Consider the following 25762-nt stretch of genomic DNA (forward strand, 5'->3'; position numbering starts at 1 on the left):
TGCCCATTCCAAAACATTAACTTTATTCTTCTTTAACCATTCTTTGGTAGAATGACTTGTGTGCTTAGGGTTATTGTCTTCCTGCATGACCCACCTTCTCTTGAGATTCACTTCATGGACAGAAGTCCTGACATTTTCCTTTAGAATTCACTGGTATAATTCAGAATTCATTGTTTCATCAATAACGGCAAGCAGTCCTGGCCCAGATGCAACAAAACAGGCCCAAACCATGATACTACTACCACCATGTTTCACAGATGGGATAAGGTTCTTATGCTGGAATACAGTGTTTTCCTTTCTCCAAACATAACACTTCTCATTTAAAGCAAAAAGTTCTATTTTGGTCTCATCCATCCACAAAGCATTTTTCCAATAGCCTTCTGGCTTGTCCATGTGATCTTTAGCAAACTGCAGACGAGCAGCAATGTTCTTTTTGGAGAGCAGTGGCTTTCTCCTTGCAACCTTCCCATGCACACCATTGTTGTTCAGTGTTCTCCTGATGGTGGACTCATGAACATTAACATTAGCCAATGTGAGAGAGGCCTTCAGTTGCTTAGAATTTACCCTGGGGTCCTTTGTGACCTCGCCGACTATTACACGCCTTGCTCTTGGAGTGATCTTTGTTGGTTGACCACTCCTGGGGAGGGTAACAATGGTCTTGAATTTCCTTCATTTGTACACAATCTGTCTGACTGTGGATTGGTGGAGTCCAAACTCTTTACAGATGGTTTTGTAACCTTTTCCAGCCTGATGAGCATCAACAACACTTTTTCTGAGGTCCTCAGAAATCTCCTTTGTTCATGCCATGATACACTTCCACAAACATGTGTTGTGAAGATCAGACTTTGATAGATCCCTGTTCTTTAAATAAAACAGGGTGCCCACTCACACCTGATTGTCATCCCATTGATTGAAAACACCTGACTCTAATTTCACCTTCAAATTAACTGCTAATCCTAGAGGTTCACATACTTTTGCCACTCACAGATATGTAATATTGGATCATTTTCCTCAATAAATAAATGAGCAAGTATAATATTTTTGTCTCATTTGTTTAACTTGGTTCTCTTTATCTACTTTAAGGACTGTGAAAATCTGATGTTTTTGGTCATATTTATGCAGAAATATCGAAAATTCTAAAGGGTTCACAAATTTTCAAGCACCACTGTATATAGTGAGCTCATTGGTAAAATGAAAAAACGCTTTCGGACACTAGTACGTCGTGCTGGTATTTACATCATTACTATCGCACAATTAAAACGTGCCAGATCAGGCGGCTGGAGGGTTTTCAAAATAATGAATACAGGCATGTATTTTTGTGATAAATACATATTATATTGAGCGTATTTCCCACATTAATCAATACAAAGTACCTGCATCCTTCAGTTTTTTTTTTTAAATCAAGGCTGAATACTTTCTTCTTTGCCACTGCCTTTTATGAAATCAAATGTGAGACTTTAATTTGATTTCTTTCAGCGTGACCGCAATGCATGATGGGATATATTGCTTTGGTTAGTGACCATCGTTGTACACTACTTTTCGTAATGCATTGTGGGATACTTTGAGTGCACTATACAGTGGCATGCAAAGGTTTGAGCACCCTTGCTGAAAATGTCTGTTACTTTGAATAGTTAAGTGAGCAGAAGATGAACTGATCACCAAAAGGCATAAAGGTAAAGACGAGACATTTTCTTTTCAGTGTTTTATGTGAGATTTGTGTATTATTTTTGTTTTGTACAATTGGAGAGTGAAAAAAAGAAAAGGAACACCATGCGAAACTTTGGGCACCCCAATACATTTGAGTTCTCAGGTAACTTTTACCAAGGTTCCAGACCTTAATTAGCTTATTGAGCTGTGGCTTGTTCAAATTCTTCGTTAGGAAAGGTCAGATGGTGCAGATTTCAAAGCTGTATAAATTCTCTGACTCCTCACATTTGTCCCTAAAATCAACAGCCATGGGCTCCTCTAAGCAACTCCCTCACATTCTGAATAATAAAATAATTGATGCTCACAAAGCAGGAGAAGGCTACAAGAACGTAGCAAAGTGTTTTCAGGTAGCTGTTTCCTCAGATCGTAATGTTATTAAGAAATGGCAGTTATCAGAAACAGTGGCGATCAAGGTGAGGTCTGGAAGATGAAGAAAACTTTCTGAAAGAACTGCTGGTTGGATTGCTAGAAAGGCAAATAAAAACCCTTGTTTGACTGCAAAAGACCTGCAGAAAGATTTAGCAGACCCTGGAGTGGTGATGCACTGTTCTACTATGCAGCGAAACCTGAACAAATATGGCCTTCATGGGAGAGTCATCAGAAGAAAACCTTTCCTGTGTCCGAGCCACAAAATTCAACGTCTGAAGTTTGCAAATGAACATCTAAATAAACCTGATGCATTTTTGGAAACAAGTCCTGTGGACTGATGAAATCAAAATAGAACTTTTTGGCCACAATGTGCAAAGGTATGTTTGGAGAAAAAAGGGTGCCAAATTCCAGGAAAAGAACACCTCTCCAACTCTGAAGCATGGGTGTGGATCGATCATGCTTTGGGGTTGTGTTGCAGCCAGTGGCACAGGGCACATTTCATTGGTCGAGGGAAGCATGGATAAATACCAGCAAATTCTGGAAGCAAACATCACACTGTCTGTAAAAAAGTTGAAGTTAAAAAGAGGATGGGTCCTACAATAAGACGATGATCCAAAACACACTTCAAAATCTACAATGGAATACCTCAAGAGGCACAAGCTGAAGGTTTTGCCCTGGCCCTCACAGTCCCCTGACCTAAACATCATTTGAAAATCTGTGGATAGACCTCAAAAGAGCAGTGCATGCAAGACAGCCCAAGAAACTTGTAGAACCAGAAGCCTTTTGCAAGGACGAATGTGTGAAAACCCCCCAGGTAAGAACTGAAAGATTATTAGCTGGCTGCAAAAAGTGTTTACAAGCTGTGATACTTGCCAAAGGGGGTGTTACTAAGTACTGAACCAGAAGCCTTTTGCAAGGACGAATGTGTGAAAACCCCCCAGGTAAGAACTGAAAGATTATTAGCTGGCTGCAAAAAGTGTTTACAAGCTGTGATACTTGCCAAAGGGGGTGTTACTAAGTACTGAACCAGAAGCCTTTTGCAAGGACGAATGTGTGAAAACCCCCCAGGTAAGAACTGAAAGATTATTAGCTGGCTGCAAAAAGTGTTTACAAGCTGTGATACTTGCCAAAGGGGGTGTTACTAAGTACTGATCATGCTAGGTGCCCAAACTTTTGCTTCAGGTCCTTTTCATTTTTTGGTATTTTACGCCTGTAAATGATGGAAATAAAAATGTAATCTTGTGGAAAATATTAAAGAAATGTGTCGTCTTTACCTTTATGCCTTTTGGTGATCAGTTCATCTTCTGCTCACTTAACTATTCACAGTAACAGACATTTTCAGCAAGGGTGCCCAAACTTTTGCATGCCACTGTATAGGGTGTAAATAATCCTCACTAAGGTTTCGGACAGCACTACAAAATGGTGTCCTCACTAGGAGTAGGGAGCAATTTCAGTCACAGGGCATGTCTGAGTTTCTTTCTGATGGAAACCCACTTCTCTAATGTGCTTCAGTGATGGATCCAGCCTTAGATTTTCTGTTCATGATTTTTTGTGGCTGCTGCCTCATAGAGGCGAAGCGAGGCAGTAGCCACTATGTCATCGTGTTGTTAGAATGTAAGCATGAGTGTAACAATAGCGCATAAGCATTACAATCACCAGAATGGCGAATTGTGATCTCGCCTTACGAACAGTTGATCTCATGTTATCAAAGGTACACAGGAACGAGTGGCGAAGCCACAATGTCATCACGCTGTAAGAATGAGTGTAACAGTAGCAAAACTTCATAACCAAACAGCACTTATCCTGATCAAGTTCAATTACCCATTCTACTTCTTGATAAACTTCGGAACCAATCAGAACCAGAAACGAAATAAGAGAAACCTTGTTATAACTTTGTAGTATCAGAAGGTAATCAGCAGATAAAAAGATAAACAAAATTCACCTTGTGGTTCGCCAAGGCTACTGATTTGATATCAAGTAAGTGGTGTTTATTTTAAGAAAATTTACCGTTTGCGAGTCTAATGTGACACTAACGTCCTGCTGTGCTTTGCACTTTAACACCCTATCAGACATAATGAATGAAGCTAATGATCTCTCTCTCTCTCTCTCTCTCTCTCTCTTACACACATAGTGAAAAGAGGTTTTCTGAAAGGGAAAAAGAGTATCACTCTGCCAAAAGGAGGCATGGTAGAGCTACTGGTTAAAGAAGCCAAAAACCTGACAGCTGTCAAATCAGGCTCTTCTGATTCATTTGTCAAAGGGTAAGACCAGACTCTTTTCTCTCTTTTGTGATAACAGAGATTCACAAAATGCATGCTTGCAAGCAAACACCTAAACTACGAGTAAAATCTTACTTTAATCTTCATGTTTGGTGTAGGTACCTGCTGCCTGATGACAAGAAGAGCACAAAACACAAGACTGCAGTGGTGAAGCGTTCGGTGAACCCACGCTGGAATCACACCTTCACCTACTGCGGCCTGCAGCATAGTGACCTGGACAGTGTGTGTCTGGAGCTCACTGTCTGGGACAAAGAGCCACTTGCCAGCAATGTCTTCCTTGGGGGAGTACGACTAGGAGCTGGGACCGGTCAGTCTCTCTCTCTCTCTCTCTCTCTCTCTCTCTCTCTCTCTGTCTCTCCGGTTTTCTGTCACTTGCTCACACTATCCTTTATGTAACTAATGAATGATGTGAATCTGCGCTTTTGTAACTCATCTCATCTCATTATCTCTAGCCGCTTTATCCTGTTCTACAAGGTTGCAGGCAAGCTGGAGTGCATCCCAGCTGACTACAGGCAAAAGGCGGGGTACACCCTGGACAAGTGCTTTTGTAACTGCCTCACCTAAAAGAAAGACCATTCAGACTATTTACTATCAAACTGGTTACTTGAGAGATCTATACATGAACAGTGTATTTAAAAAAACACACACATAAAACAGATTTTGGTGGTCTGTTGTACACTATAACCACACTATAATGGACTCTTTTACTATGAACATTAGCATATAACGAACTAAGTTTGTGTCCCCCGCATTTTATATATATATATATATATATATATATATATATATATATATATATATATATAAATATAAAATCACTGCATCACATCCATTTGGGCTACATGCTCCAAGCGCCATTAGGACTAATTACTATGCACCTGTTCCAGATTAGAGTGCAATCACAGCGCACGGTTATTAGGATTCTCTAAACACAGACTTGGTGAAGTATACACGCTGTACCTAGTGTATCATATTACCAAGCCTTGTATCTGTGTATTGCCTTTCTGGTTTTGACTTTGTTTTGTGCATTTGGACTCTGCCTTTTGTCTTTGCCTCAGTCATTCTGTTTGTGCCTCGCTGGCCCGTTTCATGACCCTGCCTTTGTGTTACATTTTTGAACTATTTGCCTTCTTTTTTGTAAATAAACACTCTTCCTGCAATTACATCAGTCATTCACCTGCTTACTTTACACACTGAGCCGCGCGCTCCTCTTCCCACCAGAGACAAACAATCAGTAATTTTATCATTCAAATTATTTTTTACGCCGTTTTGATTGGCTGAGCGAACTGCAAATAGCTGCCTACAAATAATGGTCTGCTCATGTGCACTTACTTCGCACTTTTGTATTTTGAGTTCTATGAGATCTAAATAAAACAGTGATTGCATCTGATTTCTTTGTTATCGTTTGACTTATGTGAACCTTATCAGTATTTTAAAAAAATAATTTGAATGATAAAACAATTATTTAACTTGGTTTTCACAAAATATCGTGATTTGTTCGTGTCTTGCAAGCAATTATTTGCCTCTGCCTTTAGCATCGGCAAATAATTGCTGTTTGCTCGCCACTAATCACGATATTTTGTTCAGCATCATCCAATAATTTCTTAAAGTCTGCAGTCAAGTTAACAATACATGTTAACGCCATAAAACAATGGCTTAACGAGTCTCACTTTGGTGTCGATCACAGACAATTATTGAGAACGGTGATCAAAGGATCGATAAAAGGACGAAATGACTGCTGATACCACTAAACTTAACACCTAGCTAAAGCGCCCCAGCAGCATTTTTATATCCCCTGCCCAGCCCCATGGCACGACATAAATGACATCACTGGTGATTTGCAACACGTGAATGAACTGACTGATGAAGATTTAGAAAATGAAGCAAGTCAGTGGGTGGACATTGACAATGAACTTTTGGATATTTTATTTTTCCCTTCATCTTCTGAGTGTTTTTTGGATTATATTTTTTTGGGACTGTAAATATTGTAAATAAACTTTTTGATACTTTTCTACTTCCGCCTCACGCCTCTGCACTTGAGTCATTCCCCTGGTGGCCTAGTGGGGGTTTGCTGGATTATCACACCAGCGAACCAGGTTCGAATCCCAGCAAAACCCTAACAGAAAGACTCTGTCATGACTGACTCAGCAGAGGCTTCTTCATCTGTCTACCCAGCCAACCTTCAGGGAATGATGGCTGCGTTAACACGCCTCGGATCCACCATGGACACTCATGGACGGACTCTCGCAAGCCAACGTGAGACCCTTGCTCGCTACAAGGTACTGCTTCAGCAGATTGGGAGAACCCTGGCACAGCTGACTTCTTTGCCCCCATCTCCTCTGCCTGATTCTGCTCCACCATCCACTCCTGCCATGCTGCCTTCTTCACCTCGCGAACCCAGCCTTCCTGCACCACAGAGGTATGACGGCAAGCACAGTGAGTGTCGAGAGTTCCTTACCCAGTGTCAACTCACCTTTGAGCTTCAGCCTACCACCTACACTACGGATCGCCGCAAGATTGCCTTTGTGATAACCTTGTTAGCTGGTAAGGCACGAGCCTGGGCTACTGCTATCTGGCAGAGACAGGGACCTGAGTGCTCTGATTTCCAGCTGTTTACTTAGGAGATGCTGCGTGTCTTCGATCAAGCAGACATCAGTAAAGACGCAGCCAGAAAGCTCATGTCCATCCGGCAAGGGGGAAGCGTCGCAGACTACGCCATCTCGTTCCGGACGCTCGCAGCAGTAAGTGGATGGAACGAGACTGCCCTGGTGTCAGCCTTCCACCATGGTCTGTCTGACCCCATCAAAGACGGTCTGGCTTCTATCGGATGCCCGAGTGACCTCGAAACACTGATCTCACATTCTACTCGTCTGGACAACAGGATGAGAGAACGCCGCCAAGTCCTGAGCCTCCCCGGCCTCCCTGCCTCTACCTGGAGCCCGTCTACCTCCTCCAGTGACTGTCCAGAACCCATACAAGTGGGTCGTACTCGCCTCTCCGCATCTGAGAGGGAGTGCAGAAGGAGGGACAAGTGCTGCATCTACTGTGGCAAGCCTGGTCACTTCCGAGCATCATGTCCCGAACTCTCGGGAAAAGGACCGCCCCGTCCAGCCGAGGGAGGGTTGTGACGGGGCCTACCCTCTCTCCCGGACTCCCTGGCCAAGGAATCTACATCCCGGTCTCCATCTCCTGGGGTGAGTCCGTCCACTCTTGTCAAGCTTTGTTAGACTCCGGGGCAGCTGGAAACTTTATGGATGTTCACTTCGCCCAAAGTATCTAAGTATTTAAGAGGTGTAGTCCCGACTGCACCTCTTAAAGTTCCACTGTCTGTGTCTGCCCTGGATGGCCAAGCCTTAGGTGACGGAAGAGTCACCCAAGTAACTTCTCCAGTCTTCCTCCAGTCTCAAGGTCACAAGGAAGAAATATCCCTGCACGTGATTCCTTCACCAGAGTTCCCAGTGATTCTAGGTCTTCCTTGGCTTACCCGCCACAACCCTCGTATAGACTGGGTCACTAGCCAGGTTGTGGAGTGGGGCCCTGCATGCCATGCCTCTTGTCTGCTCTCTAGCTCTCCTGTGTCTCCTGCCGAGCCCCCTGATCTCACTGAGTTATCTCAAGTTCCCACTGAATACTGGGATCTCAAGGAGGTCTTCAGCAAGAGCAGGGCCGCCGTTCTTCCTCCGCACCGCGCCTATGACTGTGCCATCGACTTGCTCCCTGGGACTACTCCTCCTCGGGGCCATCTGTTCTCCCTCTCTCAGCCAGAACACAAGGCCATGGAGGAGTACATCAAGGAAGCCTTGGCCTCTGGGTTCATTCGACCCTCCACCTCACCCGCTGGTGCCGGCTTCTTCTTTGTCGGCAAGAAGGATGGGGGTCTCCGGCCATGTATTGATTATAGGGGCCTGAACAAGATCACCGTGCGCAACCGCTATCCCCTTCCGCTGATGTCCACAGCATTCGACCTGCTCCAAGGCGCCACCATCTTCACCAAGTTGGACTTACGGAACACATACCACCTCGTCCGTATCCGACAGGGAGACGAGTGGAAGACCACCTTTAACACCCCATCAGGGCACTACGAGTACCAGGTGATGCCCTTCGGACTCACCAATGCACCAGCTGTTTTTCAGGCCCTTATCAACGACGTCTTGAGGGATATGATTAATCTATACGTTTTCGTCTACCTCGACGACATCCTTATATTCTCCAAGACCTTACAGGAACACCGCCACCATGTCCACCAAGTCCTCCAGAGACTCTTGCAGAATAATCTGGTTGCTAAAGCCCAGAAATGCGAGTTTCATGTCCCCGAGGTCTCTTTCCTGGGATTTATCATACGAACGGGGCAACTCCAAATGGACCCAGCCAAGACCCTGGCCGTCCGGGACTGGCCTACTCCCAAGTCCGTTAAGGAGGTTCAGCGGTTCTTAGGATTCGCTAACTTCTACCGCAAGTTCATCAGGAACTTCAGTTCCGTAGCTGCACCTATGTCGGACCTCACCAAAAGGACTGGTGGCTCCTTTGTCTGGTCCCCTCAGGTGGAAGAGGCGTTTAATGACCTAAAACACCGCTTTTGCACGGCACCCATTCTGGTTCTCCCGGACACCTCCCAACCATTCATCGTGGAGGTGGACGCCTCGGACAGTGGTGTCGGCGCGGTGCTCTCTCAACGCTCGGAAGGGAAGCTGCACCCCTGCGCTTACTTCTCCCACCGTCTGAGCCCTGCGGAGTCCCGCTATGATGTGGGGGATCGGGAACTGCTAGCGGTCAAACGAGCCCTTGAGGAGTGGAGGCACTGGCTGGAAGGAGCGCAACATCCATTCCTGGTGTGGACGGACCATAAGAACCTGGAGTACCTCCAGCAAGCCAAGAGGCTGAACCCACGACAGGCTAGGTGGGCTTTGTTTTTCAGCCGTTTCAGCTTCACCCTATCATACCGCCCGGGCTCTAAGAACACCAAACCGGACGCGCTCTCCAGGCTGTTCTCGCCCAACAACAGGGAGAGTGAAGTTGGGCCTATCATCCCTATATCCCGGATTGTGGCTCCTGTCCGCTGGGGTATTGAGGAGACCGTTCGACAAGCTCAATGCCGGGACCCTGATCCTGGGACGGGGCCACCGGGCCTCCTGTACGTCCCTCGTCAAGCCTGGGCCAAGCTTCTCCAGTGGGGTCACTCTTCCCCTCTCACCGCCCACCCGGGAGCTCGGAGGACCCTGGACTTCCTGAAAAGACGCTTCTGGTGGCCTAAAATGGAGAAGGAAGTGAGGTCATTCGTCCTGTCCTGTGAGGTCTGCACCAGAACCAAGAACCCGTGACAGCGTCCCCAGGGTCTCCTGCATCCTCTGCCTATTCCCCGGCGTCCCTGGTCCCACGTGGCCGTCGACTTCATCACGGGTCTCCCTGAGTCTCAAGGTAACACTGTCATATTGGTCATAGTGGACAGATTCTCCAAGGCCTGCCGCTTTATTCCACTGTGCAAACTCCTCTCTGCCCTTGACACTGCTAAATTGTTGTTCACTCATGTCTTCCGAGTTTTTGGTCTCCCTCAGGACATCGTCTCTGACCGGGGGCCCCAGTTCTCCTCCTGAGTATGGCACGGCTTCTGCAAGAGCATCGGGGCCACTGCCAGCCTCTCCTCTGGGTTCCACCCCTAGTCCAATGGCCAGACGGAGAGGCTCAACCAGGACCTGGAAACCACCCTGCGAGGCCTGGGTATGGATAACCCGACATCGTGGAGCACCTGGCTGCCATGGGCAGAGTACACCCACAACACCCTGCAGTCATTGGCCACCAAGCTGTCGCCGTTCCAGTGCCAATTCGGGTTCCAGCCACCTCTGTTCCCGGACCAGGAGGAGGACGCTGGGGTGCCTTCGGTCAACCATTACATGAGACGGTGTCGCAAGACCTGGAGCAAGGTCAGGAGGACACTCATCCAGACCTCCAGTACCAACCAGACTCAGGCCAACTGCCATAGGAGACCTGCCCACACTTTCTGCCCTGGGCAGCAGGTTTGGCTGTCCACCAAGGACCTTCCGCTGCGGGTGGAGAACCGCAAGCTTGCTCCTCGCTACATTGGCCCCTTCAAGGTTGTACGCAGAGTTAACCCTGTCTCCTACCAGCTCCAGTTACCATGTAGACTAAGGATCAACCCCACATTCCATGTTTCCCTGTTGCGGCCCGTACTGACGTCCATGTATGCCCCTGCCCCTAGGAACCCCCCGCATCTTCCAGGGTCAGACTGTGTTCACCGTGCGCCGCCTGCTGGACTCCCGCCGAGTTCGCGGGGGCCTCCAATATCTTGTGGACTGGGAGGGCTATGGCCCTGAGGAGCGCTGCTGGGTCCCAGCTTGGGACATACTCGATAAAGAACTTTGTCGGGCCTTCCATTCGGCCCATCCTGATCGTCCTGGGAACGTCAGGAGACGCTCCTAGAGGGGGGGGTCCTGTTAGGACTGGGACTGTTTTGGCCTCTAGAGGCCACTGTTATTTCCTTTTCTGGTCATGTTTGTTTTGGGCCTCTAGAGGTCACCACTGTGTTCTGTGTTTTGTTTTTGTCTTATTACCTGTTTCCTGCCCCGCCCTGTCCTTAATTAGTTTGTGTATTTATACCTCTGAGTTCAGTCCTCTTGTTACGGAGTCTTTGTGCTGTTATGTTTAGCTCCAGTTACCTCTGTTCCGTGTTCCTTGCCTTTGTCTTTTTGGTTTTGCACTTTGCTTTTCTTTTTGGACTTTGTATTTACTGTTTTTTGGATCTTCTGAGCGTTGGTATTTTTGCCTTTTCTTTTCTAGTTTTTTGGCTTTTGTATTTGACTTTGAACTTTTGGATATTTTATTTTTCCCTTCATCTTCTGAGCGTTTTTTGGATTATATTTTTTTGGGACTGTAAATATTGTAAATAAACTTTTTGATACTTTTCTACTTCCGCCTCACGCCTCTGCACTTGAGTCATTCCCCTGGTGGCCTAGTGGGGGTTTGCTGGATTATCACACCAGCAAGCCAGGTTTGAATCCCAGCAAAACCCTAACAGTTTTAGCATAATCTTGCCAAATAAATAGAATGTAGACAGCTTTGTTTTCTAGTAACATTAGCTACCCAATATGATTTCAAGTTTGAAAAGAGTTTGCTAGCATGTCAGGTGGAGCTTCAGGTCTACAGGTTCTACAAGCTCATCAGTAAATACAGTGGGTTGCTTCAGAGGCATTAGGTTTTGTAAACATTGTGTCAATAATACAACAATGCGTTGACAGAAAATGTTCTTTTAGTCCTTAAGCATTTTTAAATAGCCTAGTAAACTAGACCCACCCGCCTAGCGGCCAAAAATATTTTTGCCTAGTGAATGGGTCTAGCCTCGCACCATATAAACAAAAACACCCCGGGCATCAAATTGTGCCCGCCAATCACAACGCAAGGTTTTTGTTTGGATTCTTTGGGCGGGCTTTTGCAGGAGTGACGACAAAGCTGTGCGACGCTGGAGAAAGCACAGCAGGAAAGATGGCTATGGCTAGTGAACAGCGCGCGTTTGACTCCGCTTTGGAATCAGTTTTAGAAGAATTAGACTTGGAGTTTTCGTTGAAACATGAGCAGGAAGAGGCTCTCCGCTCATTCCTTTTCAAGAAGGACGTTTTCGCTGTTTTGCTGACCGGCTATGGCAAAAGTCTGATTTACCAGCTGGCTCCGCTCGTAGCCAAAAGGATGGGGCTAGTTTGTGCAGTACGAAGAATTAATAAACAGCTTTGAAACATTACTTTTTGATTGTTTCTTATTTTCCCGTTATTTTAAATTTAAGGGAAATTATTTCACCAAACACCACTAAATAAAAACTCTCAAAAACAGTTTAAGCAAACCCTTGAAAAACACTTGGAAAAAATAAGAGTGTATGTTAAGTATGTGGTACAGACTCCAAACTTGTGGTCATTATCTCCAAACTTCTTAATATCTAGAACCTGTTTATTAATTAATACACATTTTGAAAAATTATTTATTTCAAGGTCTCCCCCACTGCGCGCTCTGACTACGTCACAGTCACTGTTGCGCTGATTGGTCAGAGCGTTGGCCTATACGCACAGAGACAGTTTGAAAGACAGTGGGTTGTCCCTACCCACCCCTGTCGGAAATGTCTACGGATCGAGGCCAGACTAAATATTCACATTTAGTCTGCCTTGCCAGGCTAATTTTTAAAAGCAAGTACTTAAGTACTTTAACTTAAGCAAAAATTTGACTGGACAACTTTCACTTGTATCAGAGTAATATTTAATCAGTGGGCTCTGTACTCTGACTTACGTAATAAACTTGGGTACTTTGTCCACCTCTGGTGCCATTGTACAAGAAGGCACAATTATTTTGTCTTAGGATGTTATTAATTAGAGTATACATGCTTATGGTGGTAGTACCAGTAGATGTGCAAATCTTTCTTACTAACATGGTTGAGTAAAACTACAAAAGCAACTTATGGTTTTGTGTTACAGTGTTATTTCTTGCAGAAATAAGTCCTACTGTGCTTCTGGAGAGTGAGCATTCATACTGTTTTGAGGCTGGTTTATCAAAAAGTATATGTTCATACACACGCAGCGAGTGACATCAGAGAACACAGCCGTTATTGTATTATTTATACAAGGGGTCTTCAATCTTATGTACAAAGTGACAGTGTGGCCGCAGGCTTTCATTCCAGCCAAACAGGAGCTGCACTTGATTAGCTGATTGGAGACCAAGATGAACGGATTTAACAAGCGGAATCAGGTGCGACACCTGCTTGGTTGGAATGAAAGCCTGCAGCCACTCAAACCCTTTGTGCATAAGATTGAAGACCCCTGATTTAGACCATAATTACACTATGATTGTTTTTGAGTTATTTATAATAGAAAATTTAATAAGATATAAAGAACAGTGGCAGCATGGTGGTGTAGTGGTTAGTAGTGTCGCCTCACAGCAAGAAGGTCCGGGTTCGAGCCCCGTGGCCGGCGAGGGCCTTTCTGTGCAGAGTTTGCATGTTCTCCCCGTGTCCGCGTGGGTTTCCTCCAGGTGCTCCGGTTTCCCCCACAGTCCAAAGACATGCAGGTTAGGTTAGTTGGTGACTCTAAATTGACCGTAGGTGTGAATGTGAGTGTGAATGGTTGTCTGTGTCTATGTGTCAGCCCTGTGATAACCTGGCGACTTGTCCAGGGTGTACCCCACCTTTCGCCCATAGTCAGCTGGGATAGGCTCCAGCTTGCCTGCAACCCTGTAGAACAGGATAAAGCAGCTAAAGATGATGAGATGAGATGAGATGAGATAAAGAACAGTTGTTTTTTTTTCCATTGCCAGAGGACAGTTTGTTCACCAATTTCACATTTCAATATATATAAAGCACATTCATTTACATCCAGACACACACTCATTACTCAGTGTGATTACTTTGGTTTCTGGCTGCTCCCTCTTGAATAGGTTTTTTTTTCATTATTTTTTTCCCCCATCCTTATTTGTTTCAGATTAAGAAGCTGTGCTAAGCACAGGGGTTTATAGTGTGGAGGAAATGAGTGTTTCAAAATGCAGGAAGTTGCTTGGTGCTGATTTATTTCCCTCTGTAGGTCTGAGCTATGGGAAGGAGGTAGACTGGAATGATTCCTATGGCGAGGAGCAGCGACTATGGCAACGCATGATTGACAACCCAGAGGTTCCACAGGAGTGCACACTGATGCTGAGGTCCAGCATGGCCAAGAGAAAGACATAGAGAAAGAGGTGCAGAGGGATGGATCTGTGTCTTGCAATATTCATTGAAAGCTACTCGTCACCTTATAGAAAAGTGCACTTTGCATATGCAGATAGATGCTGCGTTATGATACATGCAGAAACATTGTCCTTGAGATTAGCTTTGATTTGATCCCTATATTTTAAGAGCCAGATATTCACAAACACAGTCTTGTTGTCTATATGAACACCCTGTCCTTCATCACGGTGCCTCTTCACTACACAAGCATGCATCAATCATGCACAAATATAGCCAGCATCACAACATATATAACTTCATCCAAGGTCATGACTGGCAACAGCACAAAGACTATCTTAAAAGATGAAAAAATAATAATAATACTCTCACACACATTTGTGTTGGCACAAACAATTGTATTCAAAGTGCACACAAATTAGATAAACTATAAACAAGCGAAGCACTTTCACTGCCACTCTCATATAGATAGAAAACGACAGTTCTTCTTTTAGTGCAAATTTATTGTGAGATGTCCGTCTCCAGTGCTGTTGTAGCGATGAGATAGAAATCAAGCACACCTCAGTGATTCAGTACATGTCTCTCCAGTAGTGCATGCCTGAAGAGTGTTCATTGAGCATTAGATCTGAGCTGCTCTACCTCAGGCTGTCTTCGTGTCCAGAGTAATAGTGGGCAATATGACTAAAATATTATAATACTTATAGACATTTCTATTATAAACAATACATAAAACATATAAATTTGCTAACAAACTGCCAGCAAAACAGTGAAACATGTTAAAACAGAGCTAAATTATATTGTTATTTTAATGTCTACATATGACGGTGTTGTTTGGTTGTTCTCCACTTGTCCAAGTCAGTGTGCTGGCAGGTTCACCAGTTTCCTCCTACTTCTCAAATATATGGCAGAAGGTGGGCTGGCTATAATGCACTTAGGCGTGAATGGGTGTTTATGTGGATGGTACCTTGTGATGGACTGGTGTCCCATTCAGTGTGTATTCCTGCTTTGTACCCAGCATTCCCTAGGATAGGCTCTGGATCCATAACTGCCCTGACTGGGATAAAACATTCATTGAAGAAGAACGTATTAAAATGAGAAATTATTTTTAATTTGAAATAAATTTAAATTATTTAATTTTAAACATTCAGTACCAAATTGTGATGTCAAGTCAACTCCTTCCAATCAGTTTAGAATTGTTTTTATAAAGTTGTGGATGTTAGAAAAAGATGATGATACCTGTGATATCTCTGAAAAGTCTACTGTGACATAATTCATTCCCGTAATGCTGTATATAATGTTGTCACACTGCATCAGAGGTAGCCAGCCAGAATGATTCATGTCTCAAGTGTTTAATTTGTTCAGTGTTCTAAAGCTGAGTGAGTGAAAGATGTATGTAGACACTCCTGTGTAAGTATTTTGGAAACGTTTACACAAAGTACGCACATACTTTGGTCAAGTCAGGTAGATTACTAATCCTGTTCATATACACATATAATGGGATGAAATATTGTGCCTCGAAAATTAAAGTGCAACATACAAAACTCTACAAAGTCTCCAAACCCGCAACTACATAAAGTAAAAGTAATGTGACAAGGGTAAGACAAAATCATTGTGCAAATGTGGAATTCCAGGAAAAAAGTGTAGCACAATATTACAAATACACAGGATGGTGCAGGGAATGACACTGTACATACTAACCGTACAGAACAGCAAGAACAGCATCAGGGTAAACTAGATAGCACAATTGTTGTGGGAAAGTGTGTGATAATATACCATCATACAGAAGTAACAGGATCAACCTGCTCCTGAAAGTCTCTTTTTTGACAGAATTTTGTTCAAGCCCTAAACCCACACACCTGAAATCAGTGGTTAACAAGTGTTGTTTTTTTAACTTTGTTAAAGTGATAAATCACAATCCATTATTATCAAAGCTATTATATTTATTATCGTGTTATCCCCTTTGACTGGCCACTTGAATTTGTTCAATGCAAACTTCAATAACTCAAACAAATAATTCATAAATAATTTCAACAAAGGCCTAATTTTTCTGATCAGTAGAATGATTAGGAGTAAAAGGTTATGTGGTTCCAATAACCTTTTGGTACACATTTTAGAAAATTAGCATATTTAACAGTTATTCCACGAAATCGAGTCGTACATGAGCTGATAGCCAATGTATGATGAGATTGACTGGAATAACTGTTTTATTCTATGCACAGTCACTGGATTTTGAGAAACGGAGCATTTTTATTTTTTGCAAATTTGACAAATAAAAACTTTATACAAAACGTCTGACAAAATCATTTCCGCTTAGAATGTAAACAAACCAACAAAATGACAGTAACAATTTGTGAAAAATGCTATAATAATTCTTGAAAAATAAAAAATCTCTTACCATGAAATACTTTTATTCCATATTTTGTTGCTTTTTTGTATTTTTTGGGGATTTTGTTTTCGAGTTTTTATTTTGTCCTCAGTTGGTTCAGCAACATGCGTCGTCATTTTATTTTTCTCTACTCACAGGATATGAGCTGATATCCTAGTAGTAGAGTAGCCAATCAGAGAGCACGATTGCCCATATCCAGTGAATGTGGATAGAATAATATGTGAATAGTTGGATCATGTTTGTAGAGAGTCTGTAAATTTTAATTTTTCAGTTAAAGGGTCCCTGGCTGCAAAATGCTTGCGAACCCTTGCTGTAGATAATCTTGATTCACTGGATCAGCTCTGTTGGATTATAGATTCTAAAGTATTTTCTATAGAAGGCTAGATCTCCAGAAAGATAGATGGTGAGCCCTGTTCTGGAGTATATAGATAAATCACAATGAAAGACATAAGTGCAGTTTGGAAAATGATAAAATGATGAGAATTGTGGTAGTCGTGGGACTTATTTTAATATAAAGGCTGATGTTGAAGCACACAACCCAGAAACACTGACCCATGGATTTGAAGAATTGTACACAATTTCCACATGGACCCTCAAAAATTGTGTGAGGTTGAAGAGGATTTGATGAACAAGCTGTCATTTGTATTGTTAGTCCTTCATTCTTGTTTGTAACAGTAAGCCTTAAAAACAAGACATAGCATCACTTCTCAAATATAACTGGTGTCATATTCACTTGTGTAGTGTTTATAAGGCTTTCTAAGTAGCAAGGTATGACTTCTGTGTGTTAAATGTTAAGTCAGTGTGTTTATTGCCTGACTGTGAAGCATGTTCAGTGTGTATGTGCACATCGTCAGCGCTGAGCAGGGAGATTGCTCAGGAATCTGCTTACAGAGATTGTTTATGCATCTTCAGATACCCTTAGGCAGTAAACAATAAACTATATTAACCTCTCATTGGATGTCACTTTTTCTTTGTAAATAAATACAAGGATGTCATAATTAATGTTACTGTTGCAGTACCTATGCACTTACCCTACGTTCACAATAAACACGGTGAGAGCATCAAAATTCACTCTGGCTGCTCTACCAACAACGCTGGTAAGTTGGTGGACGCTCTGTGATGGAGTCGAGATGAAATAGGTGGCTGCAAGGTTGTTAAGGATTGTCACGGAGTAAGCCGTGACACTTACGCCCAGTTACACATACACTCGTACATTCAGGCTACATCCACACGACAACGGCAACGAGATTTTATTAAAAAAATATCGCGTCCACATGGGCAACGGATCAGTAAAATATCAGGTACATATGGCAACGCAACGCTTGCTGAAAACGATGCAATACACATGCCACACCTCTAGGGGTGCTGTAAGACGGTCCCATCGGAGACACCAGAACAATAGAAGAAGTAGGACGCATGCGCATAAACCCCTTCTTCTACCCAGCGTGAAGCACTCTCAGGAACAAACACACAACAAGAAGAAGATAGCTGCGACTACGCAAGGAAATCGCGCCTTCTGTGTGTAAAATTAGTTTTATTAGTATGCATAGTTTTATATAACTTAATTTTCTTATTGTGTGTGATCATTTTGAAAAGCATTTTTATATAATTTATATAACTTTTTATATTGTGTGTGAACATTTTGAAAAGCAGTCTTATCCAATAAAAAAAAAAAATTCAAGAAATGGTTCAGTTGTTTATTTAAAAGAAAAGCTGTATACAAAAGTGAATGCAATGCAGTGGTTCATACAAAACAGCAAGAGTGCTGCTTGTTCTAGTCATGTGGTTGTGACATCATCGTAAACAAATCCGTTCTACTCATCCAGACGACTTCGCAACGGCGCCATTGCCAGATTTTTCCACTCTGGAACCCGTTCTCAAAAAATATCGTTGTGGGGCACCCAAAACGCCGGTGCCGTGTGGACGCCAGGCCGAAACGATAAACAATTTTATCAGATTCACCTGAATCCGTTGCCGTGTGGACAGGGCCTTAGTCACTCACGCAAGCGCATAGGCAGCTATCTGCCGGCATGTTTGAACATCAGCTGACCTATTGCAGTGAGTAACGTCATTTTTACTACAGTTTTCTGTCTAGGTTTAACTAGTTTAAGCATTCTATACTTCTCCGTTGGTTGTAACTTTTCATTAGCATTTGTTACTGAGGTGCAGGGGTGGCCAACCAGTATTTTAGTAGCATTTGTTTGGTTGTTACGTCACGCGCCATATTTCTAAACATTCATTCATCTGTTAAAATAACATTTTTATTGGTAACAAAATACACTTACACACATAGTCGTTTTGAAGTTTAATGTTTTAGCGATTTCACAAAAGCATAGATGTTTCAGTAGACTCCAAACGTTTCCTTCTTCTTCTTCATTTTTGGTTTTTATGGCGGTTGGCAGCTTAGCGTAAAAGCAGCATTACCGCCACTTGCTGGACTGGGGTGTGGTTCAGAAGCCTATTCTATCCCTATAAGGATGGGAGTAAATAAAGAAATAAACTAAAATAAATTAAAATTGGGAAATAATAAAAGGGGGAAAAAGAACTAAATTCTGTGAATAAGGCCTGCATTTTTGAGAAATCTAAACACAAAGTTGAAGCAAATATCTCCTGAACTTCTTCGTAAAATTTCCTTCAGGTCTAGTCTCAACTTTTCCCTTTCCAGCTGTTCCATTAATATTTGTCTTTCTTCCTGATACTTGGGACAATGACAGAGCACATGCTCTACAGACTCTGGACTACCACAGAACTCACAGTTTCCATCAGCATGTTTTTTCATTATCGCTAAAGTGCTGTTTAGTCTTGTGTGTCCAAATCTCATTCTAGAGAGCATATCTTCCTCCCCCTTACTCCTGTTTGAAGATCTAGACCGTCCTAAGATGCCCTGGATATTATGGAAGTGTCTTCCAGTTTGCCCACTATCCCATAGGGTTTGCCATCTTTCTCTCATTCTCTGCTTTACTATGCTTTTGATTTCAAACTTGCTGTAATCCACCTTTAAATCTATATTATCATTACCAGCAGCCTCCTTAGCACACCTGTCAGCAAGTTCATTGCCAACCACACCTAAGTGGGCAGGAACCCATACAAATGATAATTTAATCCCATCCTTTAATAGTTTATCGGTGACTTGTGCTATTTTGAACACTATATCTTGCCTAGAAGTTGATTGCCAAGTTTTAATACTAATCAATGCTGAACTTGAGTCTGAGGCAATTACTACCTTTCCAGGCCTATGTACCTCCACCCATTGCACTGCTAGCCACACAGCTAGTCATTCAGCCGTATAGACTGCCAAATCATCAGTAACTCTCTTACCAACTTCAATTTTAAGTTCTGGGATGACATATGCTACCCCTACTGTCCTATCTGTGTGCTTAGATGCATCTGTAAATATTTTAATTTCTTCGCCATATTTTTCATTTAGATACCACTGCACCCTATGCTTATCCATTTCCGTACTTTGCTTGTCTTCTAAAAGTTGAAAGTCAGTAGCAGGGTTCCTACAGGTTTCTTCAAGTGAAATTCAAGGCTTTTTAAGACCATTTATACACAAATTCAAGACCTAATTTCCCAGCTGATTTCACCGGCAAAGAAACATCTCAAAGTTGTGTTTACTTGTTTCTCAAACAAATGTGAAAATGTGCAAAGGATGATGAATAGTGTAACCTTATTGCATCACAGTATTGAGTACTCACCGTACACCACCACAATACAAAATCACGTAACGTTCAGCAGACCACGTTTTATTAATGACATTTCATAAGCATTACTTCACTCTCTCAAACAAGATCACTATACACAAACAGACAGCCAACTCCTCAGTGCTGCACTCTTGGCAGCAATCGACTCTTGCTTTTACATGATAAATCAAGTTTATCAATATCAATTGAGAAACATGTAAAATAATAATAATAAAAGGTTGTGCTTACTTTCAAATGTGACAGCAGGTCTTTGGCGGTGGAATGCCCCATGAACTGAGAGCCAAGATATCTGGACCTGACCTGTCCCAGAAGCGGACATGTACATCAAGCTACTTTGTTTTCGTTACTTCACTCATGCTCTCGTCGAACATCAACACAAACGGTGATTGGTTGGCTTTAGACACCAGCTTGTCTTTGATGTGGACCGCGAGACCAAACTTTGCGATGTAGGCTGTCTTGTCGGCACCGCATCTGAAGCGCTGAGCGATATCGGAGTCCGGGAACATACACCTTAACAACTCCGAGATACCCTCGTTCGAATTATAGGACTGATGTTGCGCAATTGTGTGTAGAGTCCACAACACCTCCGCTTTCATTGTTTGTGTAGACCCAAATGTTGTGCACAGATCTACTCTTGCAGTCGTTACATGAGGGACTACACTAGCAACGGGCTGGCTGGCATTAGCCATGCTAGGTAGTTGGCTAACGTTGACTGCCACTTCGGCTGGCCGAAAAACAGTGGCGATGGAAGGTGTTCGCTGTTTCTCTACATGCTATGTGTTTTGATGATTTCGCGTGCGATTCTAGTGCCTTCACGCCCATTGTGCCGAGTTTAAATGCCCTTTTACACACACACCAAAACGCCTCGAATACATTGCCATCGACAGGTTTTACCCACTCACGAAATGAAATATGATGCCTCCATGCCTCGTTAAACTTACATTTGCCCATTTTTCCATAGATAGGCCTATATGTAGGCTATAGACTTTTCGTTTATACTTTTAGACTTAATTCTCCAGACTTTCCTTTTACCGCGCACCAAACAAGTTCAGGGATGTGTGTTCGAAGAATTTTGCCCTCGGAGTGTGCGTGCGATAGCATGGTTCCGCCCACAGCTCCAGTTCCGCCACTTATTTACTTACTTAGGCCGCCGGTACATTATTTACCAAAATAATGGCGGTTAAGATATTAAAAAATAATGAGAAATTCTATACGGAGAAGTTACATACTGTGCACAGATTTTAAGACCTACACATTAAAATTCAAGGCTTTTTAAGGTATTATTTCCAAATTCTTAAATTCAATGTTTTTAAGGCTTTTTAAGACCCCGCGGGCACCCTGCAGTAGGCACCTCTTCAATGACCCATGGAGGTACAGCCGGCAATGACACTGTGGGACTTATTTTCACATCAGTGATCCTCATATCTCTCACTCTATCATTGATTGTCCAACCATAACTTCTTATTCGGTCATTCAACCGCTCTTGGCAAGGCAGTAAAACAGACTGGCTCATATGATCATCACTGTGGCCTTTCAGATTCGCCCAGTATACCAACGCTAACTGCTCCCTTCTGAGGTTAAGGGGCATTTCTCCCATTTCAACTTGTATTGCAGCCACTGGAGTGGTCTTCATAGCACCACAACACAACCTTAAAGCTTGGATCTGAACCACATCTAGCTTATTCAGCATTGATTTAACTGCCGACCCATATATAAAACACCCATAATCCAACACAGACCTTATTAATCCTGTATTGAGGTATTTCACCTGACGTCACAGGTTCACGTGACACCCCGGTGTCCGCCATTTTGAAGGTCAAGCTAGCTAATGTCAACAACATAGTAACTAGTATGTTACTGTAGCAATGTTTACGTTCAGTCATTTGGATGACTGTTAAAACCTTTCAGTCTCAAGTTTTTCCTTTACTGTATTTACTAGTTTACTGTAATTATGATCCGGCAGCTATTTACACCGGATCCAGTGTAAATAGCTGCTGGAGCGCGCTCCGGCTTGCTCCCCCTCAAATTAAGCAGCGTGCTCCGGCTTGCTCCCGGAGTGCTTCAGCCGAGGTTCCGGAGCGCGCTCCGGCAGCTATTTACACTGGATCCGGTGTAAATAGCTGCTGGATCATAATTACAGTAAACTAGTAAATACAGTAAAGGAAAAACTTGAGACTGAAAGGTTTTAACAGTCATCCAAATGACTGAACGTAAACATTGCTACAGTAACATACTAGCTACTATGTTGTTGACATTAGCTAGTGCTAACAGCTAGCTGCTAGTACACTGCTACAACACAGACACCGACCCTAATAATACAGTTCTTGGTCATTGCCTGGTAACAGCAAATTTATAACGGGCCATGTCTCAACAGACTAAGAAGTTATTTCAATGACATTTAATAACATCTTGTTTATCCTGAGGACCGAAAGTAAATGAAAATGTGAACAAACCTTAGCTGTAATAAGATGGCGACCACCGGCTCCAGGGACGACCCACTGATGTAGGCATGTTACCCAGCCTGACACAAAATATTTGTAGGCATCCAAACTCTTATACGCTTTCAGATCAATACCTGTGTATGGCGATGGGTTTTTAACGACATAGGTCTACAGATCATGTGGGCCGAAGTCAGGTAAAGACGAGGGCTTCGTGTACTTCCGTACGTCAGTGAACAATCCTGGTGGAAGCAGGTAAACGTCGTTCTCTAAGCCTGCTAACCTCAATTTTTGCAAATACCTCTTCCTCTGCTCGCCTTGTAAATGCCCTATGTCGCTGGATAGTGAAGGTGTTTTCTGCATCTCGCTCCTTTTTCTTTTATGTTTTTCGTTTGTCACCTTCCTCACATTCAAACTGATTTGAGCCGTGACGTCCAAAATGGCAGCCTAACGATGCATCACATGACTTGGTCACATGGGTGAAAAACCTCAATAGACGGTCCTTAAAGCATGTCTACTTGCTCCTCACTCTATTCCGCGTAAACACCTCATCACATTAAGAACTCTTTTGCATCTACCAATCATATTTTCAATGTGCAATGTCTATGTCAGTCTTTGGTCAAACCATATGCCCAGGTATTTAAACGATTCAACTCTTTCCAGCTCATGACCTGATATTGTGACTTTTACATCCTCCGTAACCTTTTTCCTGGAAAAAAACATCATCTTAGTTTTTTGTACTGAAATCCTGAAACCCCATCGAATGGCCCATTTGTCCACTGCAGTAACAGCTTGTTGAATCTTTTTAATCACAAACTCAGTGTTTCTCCCTCTTTTCCAAAGGGCCCCACGTTTCCTTCTTTCTCGGGTGAAACCGAGGGGCTGTTCCACTGTACAGATATGGGGGGGGGGGTGTTTCGTGCGCTCTGGGCAGCGCATACCATTTTCAGTGGGGGTGTTTTACTGGTTTTGGGAAAAATGTATTTTATTATGCATACAGGGCCGGCCCAAGCCTTTAAGGGGCCCTAAGTAGAATTTGATTTGGGGGCCCCCCACACCACCAAAACTACACTGCTGCCTTATTATTTCTTAGGCTACACAGTTAGTCTAGTTAGTCTAGCCACCCACCATAATCTGCGTTTTTAGTTGGTTTACATTATACTGCAACTTGTGGCTATTGCAATATCAAATATTCAGAGTGATGTGTGGCATATTTGTAAGTAAAACAACAAATCAGTAGACAAGACACTGTATATGTAAACAAGTTAACCAGTTTATTTTGCCACAGTAATTTACCTAAGTGGTCTCATCACTGCATTGCACTCACACATACCAATGCCCTGACTTTTGAGAATTTCATTAACAGTTATGCCATTGCTCTTTATTTTTAGATATTAAATAGCACGTCACCTACATTTACTGCACTTCTCCCAATACACAATGTGAAACAAGTGCCCTGTACCAGATCAGTTTCACAAGCACTTATACCAGTTCCTTCTTTTAGAAATAGTTATGGTCAGAGGTCCTTTTTTTTTTACACTTTTACTAAAGTTTGGAATGTCATTCCTTATCATATTAGAGTATTACAATCTATTGCAGCCTTCAAAAAGGCATACAGATTGCACCTCTATAATAGTTATACCTGTACTCATTGATTGTTGCATGTAACAGTCTATGTAATGTATGTAATGTCTATTGTTGTCTAAGTTATCTGTGTTTAGTTTATGTTAATGTCCTGCCTTTGTTATGACTGTTTTATGTTTTCTGTTCTGCAGAACAGGAACCTGCTGTAAACCAGTTTGTTAAACTGAGTCAGGCCCGTCTTAACTGTAACTGCACTGTTACTTTTAATACTTTCCTGTATAATAAATGAAAATGAAATGAAATGAAATCAGAGGAACACAGTCATGTGCAAAATGTCTCCATGGAACCCCCATGTTCGAGAGTGTTCAATACACACACACTAAACTTACAACAGCTGCATGCATGTAAATGGGAAATAAATCGACTAAGGCAGGAAAAACTAGAGCGGCAGCTACAATTAACGACAGTCCATAATTATTGACACCGTTTCAGATTTACCAATAAAAAACAATTTTACAAAGGTGAGTTTAAGTTACAACAGTTAGCGATTAATTAATCAACCAGAAGACCCGCCTCGCCCTTTGATTGTGTCGTCTGATGACACAGTTCGTTACCCGAGATGGAATTTTTTTTCGGCACGATCAACATTCTCATCTCATTATCTCTAGCCACTTTATCCTGTTCTACAGGGTCACAGGCAGCAATTTGAGGAAAACCCAGACGTTATCATCGCAGGTAAGCATGGTGGAAAGATCATGGACATGTTTTTACTGATCAAATTCACAGATATTTCATGATCTCCTTGTCGAAACCTACTTTATTTCTTACTCTTTCATTTGGCAGTCACCATTTTGTATCTAAACGTGCATTTGAGAAGTCACGTGAGGTGTCAATAATAGTGATCACTTTATCGACACCCTGATGGTGGTGTCGATAATGGTGGACAGGACTGTCCACCATTATTGACACCTTGTGGAATTAAGTGACATTTACAACTGTTATGGATCGATCTTTGTGTAAAATTGTTGAAGTAGATGAAATACTTTAAAAAATAAAAGTGCTGGGATTTATAATTGTTTTCTGATTCATAACAGAATGGAATGCTTAGAGAGTATTTGGAATCCTATTGCAATAAATAGAATTAGACCAGAATTAAATTCCTAGCACATAAAAAAATTACATGCTTGAAATATTCAGATTTTTCTATTCCATTCAGAAAATATTTTTTGCAGTAAATATCTACCACATATTGTAATATCAGTAGACATTTTATATTTTTAGATGTAAATTTAAAATCTCAATATAAAAAAAATCGACCTTTGACCTGGATTTTCATGTGGTTACAATGTCAGTTGCCTGTTGACATTTATTGGTAAACTACAAAGCTAGAAATTAATACAAACAACAACAAATGATTAACAAGATGTGATCTATGAAAATACTTAGAAAATGGGTAGAAAGTGGAACAGAAAGATTTTCTGACACAGGTTAAACATTATCAATTCATTTGTTTACAAACATTAGAATTACTTCCTCATGTACGTAAGCACCGACATCAATATATTTATATAAAAGATATTTTGTACTAAATA

At 42.4% G+C, this 25762-nt stretch overlaps 1 protein-coding gene and 1 long non-coding RNA gene across 7 annotated transcripts in view; one reads left to right on the plus strand and one right to left on the minus strand.

Moving 5' to 3' along the window:
• The window catches only part of sytl5 (synaptotagmin-like 5), a 48131-nt gene extending 30734 nt beyond the window's left edge, over positions 1 to 17397 (plus strand). For all 5 annotated transcript variants that reach the window (XM_060929390.1, XM_060929391.1, XM_060929387.1 and 2 more), the window contains 3 exons: positions 4208 to 4337; positions 4454 to 4662; positions 13922 to 17397. In XM_060929390.1, coding sequence (XP_060785373.1) covers positions 4208 to 4337; positions 4454 to 4662; positions 13922 to 14064 — 482 coding nt within the window. In that variant the 3' untranslated portion in view covers positions 14065 to 17397. The remainder of the gene's footprint in view (positions 1 to 4207; positions 4338 to 4453; positions 4663 to 13921) is intronic.
• Positions 1 to 25762, minus strand: part of LOC132891631 (uncharacterized) — a 123839-nt gene that overhangs the window by 7564 nt on the left and 90513 nt on the right. For both annotated transcript variants that reach the window (XR_009655345.1, XR_009655346.1), the window contains one exon: positions 15023 to 15112. This is a non-coding gene — a long non-coding RNA (uncharacterized LOC132891631). The remainder of the gene's footprint in view (positions 1 to 15022; positions 15113 to 25762) is intronic.

Source organism: Neoarius graeffei, chromosome 9 (assembly GCF_027579695.1).
Source record: "Neoarius graeffei isolate fNeoGra1 chromosome 9, fNeoGra1.pri, whole genome shotgun sequence".
NCBI lineage: Eukaryota > Metazoa > Chordata > Actinopteri > Siluriformes > Ariidae > Neoarius > Neoarius graeffei.